Consider the following 12,956-nt stretch of genomic DNA (forward strand, 5'->3'; position numbering starts at 1 on the left):
TTAATGTAGAATTGGCGTATAATTGAGTTTATTTTTTAAAGAAAAAGAAAAAATTAAAAGTATAATACTACAAATGGAAGCAAATCATACCTCAACTGATTCAATAAATGGAATCAGAGCTTTTTCTCCATGAACACTAGTAACTCTAAGAGACCATTTTGCGTATTTTGTCTCTGTAATTTAAGTTTTTATAAAATTACAAAACTTGCAAACAATTCCCTTTTTAAAGAATTTCGTCCGATTAGAATAAGAAAAAAAAAAGTATAAAAATTTTACCTGAAGTACGTCGAAATTGATTAAAGATTATTTGAGAAAGATCCACATAAACATATGGAGGGATTTGGATTTTAAGAAGATGCAATACACTAGACATTACCTAATTAAAAAAAGGTATTAAATTTAAGGTTAAAAAGAATGATAATAATAATAATAATAAGTTGATTAAATTTAATAAACAACATGACAATTGACAAAACTACCCTTTTATTTCTTTTTATAGTAAAAAACTTTTTATTATAAAAATTACCTAAAAATTCACTTTCACATTTTTTTTCTTCAGATTATGTGTTTTATTCAGACTGAATGTGATTAAAAATAAAAATAAAAACTATTAATATACCTCAAGATACGGCTTGGTGTTGCTTTGCCAGTTCCCTCTTGAAGTGATACTTAATGTCTTCTGTCTTAAAACGTGGTTCTCTTTCTCCAAACTTGTTATCAAAGCTACACAATAAAATCAACTATAAAATAGAAGCATATAATATATAAAAACAAAAACTACTAAATATAACAATACCTTTTTAACTTTTGTTGGAGTAGTGCAGATGTTTTCTCAACCTCCCTCAGCTTATTAAGGGTACTGGATGCATATTCTTTAGCCTCAGTAAGTTGACTTTGCAGTGTCGAGTTCTTTTCTTCCAATGTACTCAGTGAGCTCTACATTGAGAAATGAAATAAGTAGCTTGAAGTTCCATATTTATATATTCAAAATAATTCATCTACTTACCTTCAAATAAGAATTTTTGTTTCTCAAGTCAGCCATTCCAACTAGTTCTCTTTCCAAAGAAGATTTTTCTTTCACTTACATTTCCAGTTGATTTTGCAACACTGCAATTTTGTTGCATTCATTCACAGTAGCCATCTTTGCTGCATTCAAAACAATTAGAATTAGATATGGTCGTAAGGGTATAAGTTCATGAATCTTACGATGATGTAAACGAGGTCATTTGGATCAAAAAACACATGGTGAGATGGAGGACTAAGGGTAATTTCATCTTTTTAGTTATTAACAGAAGGAATGGAAGCATACCAGCTAAGCCAGTATATGCGCGAGTGTTTTGAGGAGTTTGAAGTTGTAATTGTGTTTTTAAGAGCCAGATACCTGAAAAAGTATCTATTAAATGATATAATAAACCCAAAAAAGTGAAAGAAAATCACTAAATGAAGATTAAGTATAGCTGTAATAGAGGCGTAATTATGTTCAACTGCTCTTTTCCCAATTTTACCCCCTCCTTTGTAGCAAATTTAAAATGTAAATATCAAATCAAGGTAACTTTATCAATAATTAGATTATAGAAAAAAGACCTAAAAAATGCAGTTAAAGCAACAATGGCAGCTTGAAGGATCTCATCTTCAGTATGTGTGACAACAGAATCTCCAGAAATGTCTCGTAAAATCTCACCAGAACAAGTTTACACTTACTTAAACTCCAACACTTTTTCTTGTGGTTTAAGGCTATAAGCAAGTGGAAAACAAGTGTATAAAGGGTCAAGTGCTCCAAATAGATTAACCTGATATGATATAAAGGGTCATGCGTTCCAAATCTGCATTTGTACTCTTTAAGTAGGTTCTCAATTTTGAAAGCCTCTTCAAATATACCTGTTAGGATCTAACCATTTTTTATAATGGTTTGAGATACTTGCAGCAAACAATAAAAAAGCATTCACATCCACATCCTACAATTAAGTCACAAGCACAATAAGTCATTAAAAATTCAACAAACTATCAGACCATCAAAGCACCAAATGAATTAAGTCCTAAATAATTTAACAAACTCCCGAGCTACCAAAAGTTACTACAAATATATTAAGTTCTTAAGAATATAACAAACCTACCAAATTCTTTAAGAATTTAACAAGTACCTGTGTTGGTTGCGGTGCTTGTGACTGTAACTGCCATTGGGATGAAGCACTTGTACCCGCAGTTGAAGAAGGTTTAGGCCCAATGCCTCTCATATGCCCCCTTCGTGTACCCAACACCTTCTCAAATATTGCGATCCAATCAATGTTGTCTGGATCACCACCAAAGTCGGCTATGTGATGAGTCTATAGAGCAACCTCAGCGGCCAAAGCATTTTGTATTTCACAAAGATTGTTTATATATGTTAAAAAAACAAAAAAAACAACAATTTACTTTATTTTTAAGTAATAATAACTTAGATATTGGTCTTCAACCAAAGGATCAACAAATTCGCCTTTGTTATTCACGTGCGCACGATGAAATGCTTCAAGACTATTCAAATTTTGTTTAACATTACAAAATATGTTATAGTTGAATAAACATTAAAAAATATGTTATAACTAAATAAGAATTATCGTAACTTACTTTCTTAAAACAAGCACTACCATAGTTGCAAGTCCCTCCACGATTCTTAACTACTTGCTTCTTCCGACATTTTTTGTTTCCAACAGATCGTTTTTGATGTTTTTCTGTTAAGAAGTGGTCAATAGCAGCATTCTAACGCTGCAGATCCATACCCGTAGGGGCTTAAGCCGTTGCTGCCTCCACATCCCCTGCAAAATCAAGAAAACAATTTTTTTCAAAATTTTTGCGGCCTCTATATCGCGCACACACTCAATTTTTTCGATGAAGTACCATCAACTAGTTGAATCATCGTACCATGTTTGGATCGTCTGGTACTGTGCCAAATCATATCTTTAGCTGAGTGTCTAGAACAGTACAAACGTTGTAGTCTAGGGGTTACGGGAAAGTATCGTAAAACCTTATGAGCCACTTTCTTGCCCTTTGTATTTTCATCAACCCACCGACTCTCATTACAAACTCGACACTTTTTCAACAACTTGTGTTCTTTCCAGAAAAGAAAGCATTCATTTTTACATTCGTGTATCGACTCATAAACCAAGCCGATCATTATAAAAGTCTTTTTTGCTTCGTAATGTGACGGGGGACCCTGTTCCCTTGAGGAAATGTTGTTTGCAACAACTCAAGATGCTGATCGAATGAACTATCAGTCCATTTGTTGATCACCTTGATATGCATCAGTTTTGCTAAAAAGTCAAGGGATGAAAACGAACATCCAGGATATAATTTTAATTGGACTTCCTCTAACAGCTTTTGAAATCCATCATCGACACCGCTACCGTCTGTATATGGGTTTCCTTCCTCGCGGTTGATATCATTTTCAATCACACTCCCCATAACATCATCAATAACATTGGCCATCTCGTTACTACGCGGTATGTCATCGACAACCGGGTGAGTTGTATTTTCGCCGTGATACTTCCATATAATATAATGTGGACTAAAACCATGTTGAAGTATATGAAATTTTTATTATGGCTAGTAGTATAAATTTATTAACATTACATTTGTTACACAGGCATCTGATTTGACCTTTGTTATCGACGTGTGGTTTGGACTTCTCAAGAAAAGATTCGAGTCCTTGTTGGAACAAGGTAGAGTTACGGTTTTTAATAATAGTCCACGTTTAATCAATAGATATATTGCAACTGAAACCTAAGTTAGGTTTTACTGTTTACTCTACAAGAACTAGAATAGGATTGAATATTTATAAGGATACAATAACCGTTCAATCAGATGGAATAAAAAAAGGACAACGGGAGTGTAATTACAAGGGTAGGCTTCTAAACCCACTTTTTGAATACCTTACCCCATATACAAAGTGTATTACATGATTGACCGTTTAAGAAAAATTCGGCAGCATTTCCCCTTAGCTCCTAAGTATATATAAAATTATATACCGAGGAGCAAAGAGAAAATAACAACTGAATATTTCTTAAACAATCAATCATGTAATACACATTTACATCCTAAATGAGGTAAGATATTCAAAAAGCAGTCTCAAAACGGTGACAACCCGACATTAATTTCTATATCAATTTCGGACGGGTATTTCTAGGTTTTTGATGATTTAAAAATAAGAGACTTAAATTAAAAATAACTTACTTATTTATTATATCATTGTAATATTGAGCATCTTAATTTTGATTTTATTTTTTTATTATGACATTATACTTTCGACGGTATTATATATTTATTATTTATATAACTTTTTTTCCATATTTTGATTTTAATTCCAACTTATTTTGGTTTTTATTTTTCTATTTTCACTAATTATAATTTAGTAAATTTAACGTCTTAATTTTTCATTTTTATTTTTTCTTATAAATTTGTACTTTAAATGATATTAAATATTTGTTATATATATCATCTTATTTTTCAAATTTAGTGTCGTCACTTTAGTAGAATTTTAGGTAGTTTTAAGAACTCTCGTCATCATATCAAAAAATTGCATATTTTTAAGAACAAGGTCAATGTGAAAGATGATTCTTTCAACGATATTATATATTTGCTATTTATATCAATTTTTTTCCATATTTTGATTTTTAATTCCAACTTATTTTGGTTTTTATTTTTCTATTTTGAGTAATTATAGCTTAGTAAATTTAGCGTCTTAATTTTTCATTCTCATTTTTTCTTATAACATTGTACTTTAAACAACATTATATATTTGCTATATATATCATCTTTTTTTTTTCATATTTAATGTCCTCACTTTAGTAGATATTTTTTTATAAAAGAAATAGAGACGAGGTACTTTTAAGAACTCACATCATAATATCAACAAATTACATAATTTTAAGATATAACGTTTTTCATTTTTAGTGTCTCTTAGTTATTACATACGTCTTTTATTGTATTTTTAATTTATTTTATTTAAAATAGTAAGCTGTTATTATTTCTTTATGAATACTATAACGTTATATGTTATTAAATTTTTAAAAATATAATTTATTTGATGATTTTAAATAAAGTTTTGATGAAAATAAAAGTTTATATTTGTTTACCAAAGATAACATCTACAAAATTGTTACCCATCATTAATATTAATATAGAAGTTAATATTAATAAATAATTCATCATTCTAAAGTTAGCCCGTAGTAGCCTAATAAATATTTACATTCTCACATACATTTTTCATACATTTCATATAAAAATTCTTATATTTTCACATACAATATTCATACGTTTCATATAAATATCTATATTTTCACATAAAAATGCCTACAATTCATATACATATACTTTTCACATACATTTTTTCATATAAATACACATACACATACATTTCACATACAAATACATTTATACATACATTTTCATATATAATTCTTTCATACATACGCATACACATAATTAGATTAAGAAGTATATTAAGATGTAAGCTTAATTAGGCTTTTCAATATTACACCACCAAAATGTGGTAGCAATACACTAAAATAAACTGAACATGCGTTTTGTTTTGAGGTATTATCAAGAGAAAAAAAAAAGAACAAGTAGAACCTGCAGTTGCCGGAAAACAGAAAATCAACGGAAAAGTCTTGTAGCTGCCGAAAATTTGCGAGAGCACCACCGGAATTTACATAAATCACAAAAAAAATGAAATTAAGGTGAAATATAGGTTAGAAAACAAGAAAAAGATAAAAGGGAAGAGCAAAATGCACCTTACCGGAGTTTTAATCTTGCCAGAGAACTCAGAATCCACCGAAAATGGCCAAATTTTGTCGGAATTTACTAGAAATTGACGGAAAATGAAAGCCTAGAAGGAGTGGTGGTTTGGGTTGGTGAAGAACGCCAGAAAATGATGGTAAACTGCACCAAAAAACGAAGATCGCCGAATTTTGCAAGAGGAGGGGTGTTAGGAAGAAAATGAGTCGTCTGGGACAAAGGGCGGTCAAAACGACGCGACACCTTTAGCGGTGACGCTGAAGCATTAGCGGCGACACATTGGAGGGATAAACACGCGCCATTATTTGGTGCCTATTAGTCGTCCGATCTAAAAACAATTAAAGGGTCACGACTAAAGTCACGCGGATCAATAACAATTGCGGTGACAGGTCGTTGCAATTAGCGTCGCCGCTATTACTTGACACCGGATGAAACCCTGACCAATGGATCACTGTAACAACCTACGATGACGATTAAAAGGCGTGTGGTCCAAATGGATCACCGGTTGACCCCCTTTAGTGACGACGGAATTACAGACGACATAGTCCTTTAGCGACGAAATAATTGTGTGTCGCCGCTAAAGGCTCGCGTAGTCGCAAAAGCCGTCATCCTTAAAGGAGTTACTTCCTGTTGTGCGTATGTGTGTCATAGTTGATGTGTCACTAAAAACGTATTTTCCGGTAGTAGTCGACACAAGTGGTGTTGAGAGGTAGTCACTACAAGGAAAAAGGCCATTACCGGCGACAAAAGTCGCCGGTAAAAGTCCCAAAAGTCGCCGGTAGTACTAATAGCGGCGACGCGTCGCCGGTACTGAGTCGCCACTACTGCCTCGTCGCTATTGATCAGTTTGTCGCCGCTAATGATAATAGTCGCCGCTATTGATATGTCGCCGCTAATGATCATTGTCGCCGCTAATAAGCCGGTCGCCGGTAATGACATATGTCGCCGGTAAAAGAGTCTCCGGCAAAAGTGTCGCCGGTAATGAGTTTTGTCGCCGGTAATTTTTTTTTTACATAATGATTTTCGTTGCCAGTGATAATATCGTAGGTAAAAGTGTCGCCGGTAATAACAATATTCGATTAAATATCAAAACCAATAGTGTCGACGCTAATTACAAAACAAACATCATATTAAATATCAAACATAATAGTGTCAATGCAAATTACAAACAAACATCCAAATTACAATTAAATATCAAAAGTCATAATATCCGAGTAGCAAAACAACAAAATTTTTACAATCTACCAAGTAGCAAAACAAGACAACATATGCAAATAAAACCCATTCTTACATACCCTCGTCGCCGTTCCCATCGTTTCCTTGATTATTTTGGAATTGAAAAAACGAATAAAGCTCATCCCTACATGCCGGGTCGGCTAGCATTGCACGAAGATTTTCCAACTACATAATTAATAACAATATATATAAACTTATAAGTTAGATCGTCAAACATAAACAAAAACCAAATTACCAAACTTTTTAGCAAATAACCACCACAAAACCAAAACTACCAAATCAACATGCATTTTACGATGCTAAAGTAGATTGCTATTTTACCTGTGATGGTTGTGATGGTGGTTGTGATTGTTGCGAAGGCTGTGGAATCGTCGGGAGACCAGAAGGTTTGCGGCCAATGCCTCTAATATGGCCACACCGCTCTCCTAATACTTTCTCGAACATAGCTCTTTCTTGAGTTGGCGTTAACTCATTTTCACATTGAGTTTATTCTAGCAGCTCTTCAACTAACCGATTCTGTAACTCCCAAAAGTGACTAACAATTAAGTATAAATAAACATTTAAATATATGATAAAATTATAATTAAATACTTACATATTGTTGTTCCGATTCAGCAGTAACAAATACACCATTCTTATCGGTATGAGCTTTGCGAAATGTTTCCACTCTCTTAAGGTTCTGTTTAAGTTTAAAAATTAGATTATATTTTAAATAAATAATTACATGTATCGTACGGTACCTTCTTATAGCAAGTACTGCTATACGAGCTCGAACCCCCACGATTCACAGTTGTTTGCTTTTCACGGATTTTTTTGTTCCTTTCTGAAGCAATTTTGTGTTCGTGAGTTTGAAAATACTCAACTGTCTTCTCCCAGTTATCAACAAGCATACCATCCGGAGGATTTGCCAATGCTCTCGGGATATCTTCGTACCCTCCGACCATCTTGAAATATTCTTTTGCGTCGGCTTTACGCTCTCGAAAAACTTTTAACAAGGCTGCTTGAAAATTGTCTGTCAATAGAGTAGCTTGTGCATCCTGGTACATTTGATTGAGATCAAACTTTGTCTACATTAAAAAAAAGTTAACCAAGTAAAAAACAATTATCGTTAAACCTATAAAATATATTTAAATAAATAATTACCGCTAAATGTTGTAATACAGTGTCCTTTATATCAGGAGAAACTCTTTTCCAATTCCATTTGTCGAAAGGGACCATCTGCCACATTGTTTTCCCAACTTCTCGGGAAAACATGTCTCCCACCTCTCCTACGGGATTAAATGTGATATCCTTATCATATTGCATGCCTATTGGTTTCCCCTGGTTCTGCAAGATTGCTTTTTCAAGCTTTATATTTTTTGCTTTTCCTCGAACTTTCCTTCGGGCACGTCCCTCAACTACAAATGTAATTAAAAATTATTAGAAACGACATTTAATTTATGATAATTGAACAAAAATAGTAAATAAAAATTCATGATAAGACTTACCGTCCTGCTCGTGCTGGCCAGGACCTCTATCACCTGGGAAAGGTGGGTCCTCAGCTCCGTCTCCACCATGTCCACGACCCATGACAGCAACCATGATAAACATAAACAACAGCCACACTCTCATCATTTCCTGAAAAATTATAAGATATACAAATACAATTTTTATTATAGATACACATTGCATAGAAATAAACATTTAGATAGGAATAAACATTTAGATAGGAATAAACATTTCTATTTAAACTAGAAATCCAAATAAAGTTCATATTACAAACACATATTACAAATACACATTACATAAGAACTATTCTAATCAGAATCTTCCTCATATCCTTCAGTGTCTTCTTCGGTATCATAGTCAGAATCGGTGTCATCGTAATCAATCTCGCAATCAGAAACATCATTGACTCTACCAGTTGGCGGAGGAACTTCAGATGCACTTTCTACATCAACAATGACTCTAGGAATGTTTTGAAACTACATGCTGAAATCGATAAAAAGTGGAGCATCGGATGAAGAGATATTTTGAAGTACATCGACATCGTCTACATTTTCGTGTGAGACATTGTCAACATTTTGAACAAGGTCATCGTTCGATGGTAGATCCCAAATACTTCGATGATTAACATGCTCGACAACACACCGATGGTTATTGTTTGGCTCTCTGATGTAGAACACTTGTTTGGCTTGTGATGCATATATGAGTTGATCATCTTTGTATGCTTCGCGTTGTGTGTCGATACTGGTGAAACTATCACTAGAAATAACTCCTGTTCGAGTATCAAACCACTTGCAACGAAATAGTACAGTTGAATAATCATGTGTATACCTCAACTCTATAATCTCTTCTAACTGGCCATAATATTTCTCGCCTTTCTCACCCACCGCTAAAACCCCAGAGTTTTGTGTTGTACGTTGTGTGTCACGACTAAGTACCATAAACCTAACACCATTAACTATGCATGCGGTGTAAGAATAGGCATTCATTTGCGGGCCCATTGCAAGAACCGACAACTCTTTGTGGAATTCTGGAGATTTTTCTATTTTCATTTGATGAACCTAACAATTATAAATTAATATGTATTATGTATTCGTTAGATCAATGAAACAAATTTGTTTATTAATTTATATTACCTTTTCACGAAACCAATTACGAAATTCTCTCTTTTCATCACTTTGGGGATGCTCAGATTTGAATTTCCTACGTTGATGACCAAAAGATATAGATTTAAAAAGATAAAATAAAAAATTAAGAATGAAAGTTAGAGATAAGATTAATTACTTGATATACTGTCTGACTTCTTCACAACTATTCAATACAAACCATTCCATGTTATGTATTTCCGTTAAATTAAGAGTTTTGATTTGAGTTGTGCTGGTCGGTCAACATTTAGACTCAAACATCCAAAACTTTGTTTTTTCAATGACAACATCTACATTTCTTTCCGGACGATTCTTTACATCTCGAAGGTACATTGAACAAAATGATAAAGCTTCTTCAGCAACATAACCCTCAACTATAGAACCTTCTGGCTTCGCCTTGTTTCTGACATTGTTTTTTAGTTTTTTCATATATCTCTCGAATGGAAACATCCATCTCATACAAACCGGGCCTCCAGCAATTGCTTCATCAGGTAAATGCAAAAGTAAATGAACCATAATGTCAAAAAACGCCGGAGGATAAATCAATTCTAACTTGCACAAGATTGCAATAATGTCTACTTTTTCTTTCCTCATATCCTCCACCTTCAATGTTCTGGAACAAAGTTGCTTGAAAAACATACAAAGGTCTACAATAGGTGTATAAGTATCTTTGTCTAACAACCCTCTTACTCCAATCGGTATCAAACGTTGCATAAGAATGTGGTGGTCATGCGATTTCAACCCAATAATGTTAGTATTGGTATCGTTCACTTTCTTACTAATGTTAGAACCAAACCCATCCGGCAGTTTAACCCCTTTTATAAATTGACAAAAGAGTTGTCGACTAGATTTCGTGAAAGAGTATCTTTCTTGGGGTCTATGAAACTTGTCACCATTTTTTTTGCAACCATTAATTTCTCCGAATGTTTAGAATTCTTAAGTCCTCTCGTGCATTTGATGTGTCTTTGCTTTTATCATTCATTACGAGAGTACCTAACAAACTCTCGTCCACATTTTTCTGGACATGCATGACATCTATGTTGTGTTTCAACTGTAGAGAAGACCAATACTCGAGTTCGAAGAAAATGCTTCGTTTTGACCAGTTCAACTCATAATCTTGCCGCTTTGGCTCCCCGCCTCCATGCTCAGGATGTTTACCCGGTTTACGAGTTAGTAGACGACCTAGTTGCTCTTGTATGTCATCATTACTAAAGTGTCTCGGAGCGAGTCTTGTCTCTTCCATCCCGTTAAAGTCCAACCTCTTTCTTAACGGATCATTAGCATCCAGGAAACGACGATGACCGATATATACGACTTTGTTTGTTGCACGGTATGAAGGAGTGTCTTCATTGCAAGTAGCACATGCTTTATACCCTTGCCCACTCCAACCTGATAAACTACTACGAGCTGGCCAATCATTTATTGTCCACAACAACATAGCTCTCATCGTGAAGAATGTGTTTGTCGCCGCATCTTTAATACGTACGCCTGAGTTCCACAAATGTTTAAGCTCTTCCACCAACGGTCTAAGGAAAACATCCATATCCTTACCTGGAGCTTTCGGTCCTGGAATCAACAAAGTCAACATGAATGATGACTCTTTCATACAAAGCCAGGGTGGCAGATTGTATGTGGTGAGTATGACCGGCCATGTGCTATGTGGATTACACATGTTCCCAAATGGATTGAAACCGTCAGCTGAAAGACCTAGGCGTACGTTACGGCGTTCACTCGAGAAGTCGGGGTATTTTTTATCAAAATCTTGCCAATGTTCCCCATCAACAGGATGAATCATCACACCATCTTCTGAACGTCTGTTACTATGCCAAATCATATTTTTGGCAGTGTGCCTCGAACAATATAAACGTCGTAGTCTAGGGGTCACAGGAAAGTACCGTAACACCTTATGAGGTACTTTCTTACCCTTGGTGTTTTTATCGATCCATCGGCTCTCTTTACAAACGGGACAAACTTGCAATGAATCATGTTCTTTCTAAAAGAGACAACAATCGTTTTTGCACACATGTATCGACTCATACCCCAGGCCAATAGACTTTAGTTTCTTTTTGGCTAGATAATGTGAAAGGGGAACCTTGTTGCCTTTGGGAAATGCTAATTGCAAGAGCTCAAGGAGTTGATCAAATGAACTATCAGTCCATTTGTTGTTCACCTTGATATGCATTAACTTTGCTAGAAACTCAAGGGAAGAAAAGATGCAACCATTATACAATTGAGTTTCCATTTCTTCCAACAACTGTGCAAAATCATCATCCACACCGCTACCCCTTATATTTGAGGTTCTTTCATCGAGGTTGGTATCATTTTCTCTCGACTCCCACATCACATCATCGATTAAATCGGCCATTTCGTTACTTGGCAAGACGACTGGAGGAATAAAAGATTCACCATGATAGATCCAAATTTTGTACGCCTTACTGAAACCATTTATAAATATATGGCGTTCAACTGCAGTCGGGTACTTGAAGTAACGGTTATCACATTTTTCACACGCACATCTGATTTTACCATTACTATCAAGGTGCGACTTGGACTTCTCAATAAAAGCTTTGAGTCCTGCTTGTAACTCGGGATGGTTTCGATATGGATTAGTAGTCCAGCTTTTATCAATAGACATGATGTTGCTGAAACATAATTTTGGGTTTAGAGTTTAGTATACAGAATTAGCATTGTTTTTTTTTTCCAAACCACATTTTTTTTACATCTAAAATAATACAAAAATTAAGTAATAAATAAATGAAAAAAATAAATTAAAATTTTTTATTTATGCATTTTTTTAATTAACTTTAATTAAAATTACTTGTAAGTTTTTAAACAATTTTATAATAGACATTATGTTGTTGTGTTGTTCTTTTTTACCGTCGAGATTAAAATATATATATAAGTTTTTAAACAATTTTATAATTTTTTTTTGTGTTTTTTTTCCAATTATAACAATAATTTATTTATTTATTTATTTTTTCAATTATAAGAAAACCACATAATTTTACATAATACATAAGAACATGAAATTCACATACTTTTACATACATATTATGTTGTTGTGTTGTTTTTTTTTACCGTCGAGATTAAAATATATATAAGTTTTTAAACAATTTTATAATTTTTTTTGTGTTTTTTTCCAATTATAAGTTAACTATATAACGTATTGGTTAATTAATTTGGAGTTAGCTTGGGTAAAAACTAGAAGCTTTCTAGTTTTTGTATATAAGTTTTTAAACAATTTTATAGTTTTTTTTGTGTTTTTTTTTTCAAATTATAAAAATAATGTATTTTTATTTTTTTTTCAATTATAGCATCCTA

At 33.6% G+C, this 12,956-nt stretch overlaps 1 protein-coding gene across 1 annotated transcript; it reads right to left on the bottom strand.

Moving 5' to 3' along the window:
• Positions 1–8,801: 8,801 nt before the first annotated feature.
• LOC111902535 (uncharacterized) lies at positions 8,802–12,270 on the bottom strand. The gene is made up of 7 exons (XM_052769774.1): positions 11,728–12,270; positions 10,629–11,628; positions 9,904–10,450; positions 9,775–9,801; positions 9,647–9,693; positions 9,027–9,532; positions 8,802–8,969 (listed from the first exon to the last, which is right to left on the bottom strand). Exons 1-7 carry the CDS (start codon positions 12,268–12,270, stop codon positions 8,802–8,804), a joined length of 2,838 nt encoding a protein of 945 aa, XP_052625734.1.
• Positions 12,271–12,956: the final 686 nt, after the last annotated feature.

Source organism: Lactuca sativa, chromosome 3 (genome assembly GCF_002870075.4).
Source record: "Lactuca sativa cultivar Salinas chromosome 3, Lsat_Salinas_v11, whole genome shotgun sequence".
NCBI lineage: Eukaryota > Viridiplantae > Streptophyta > Magnoliopsida > Asterales > Asteraceae > Lactuca > Lactuca sativa.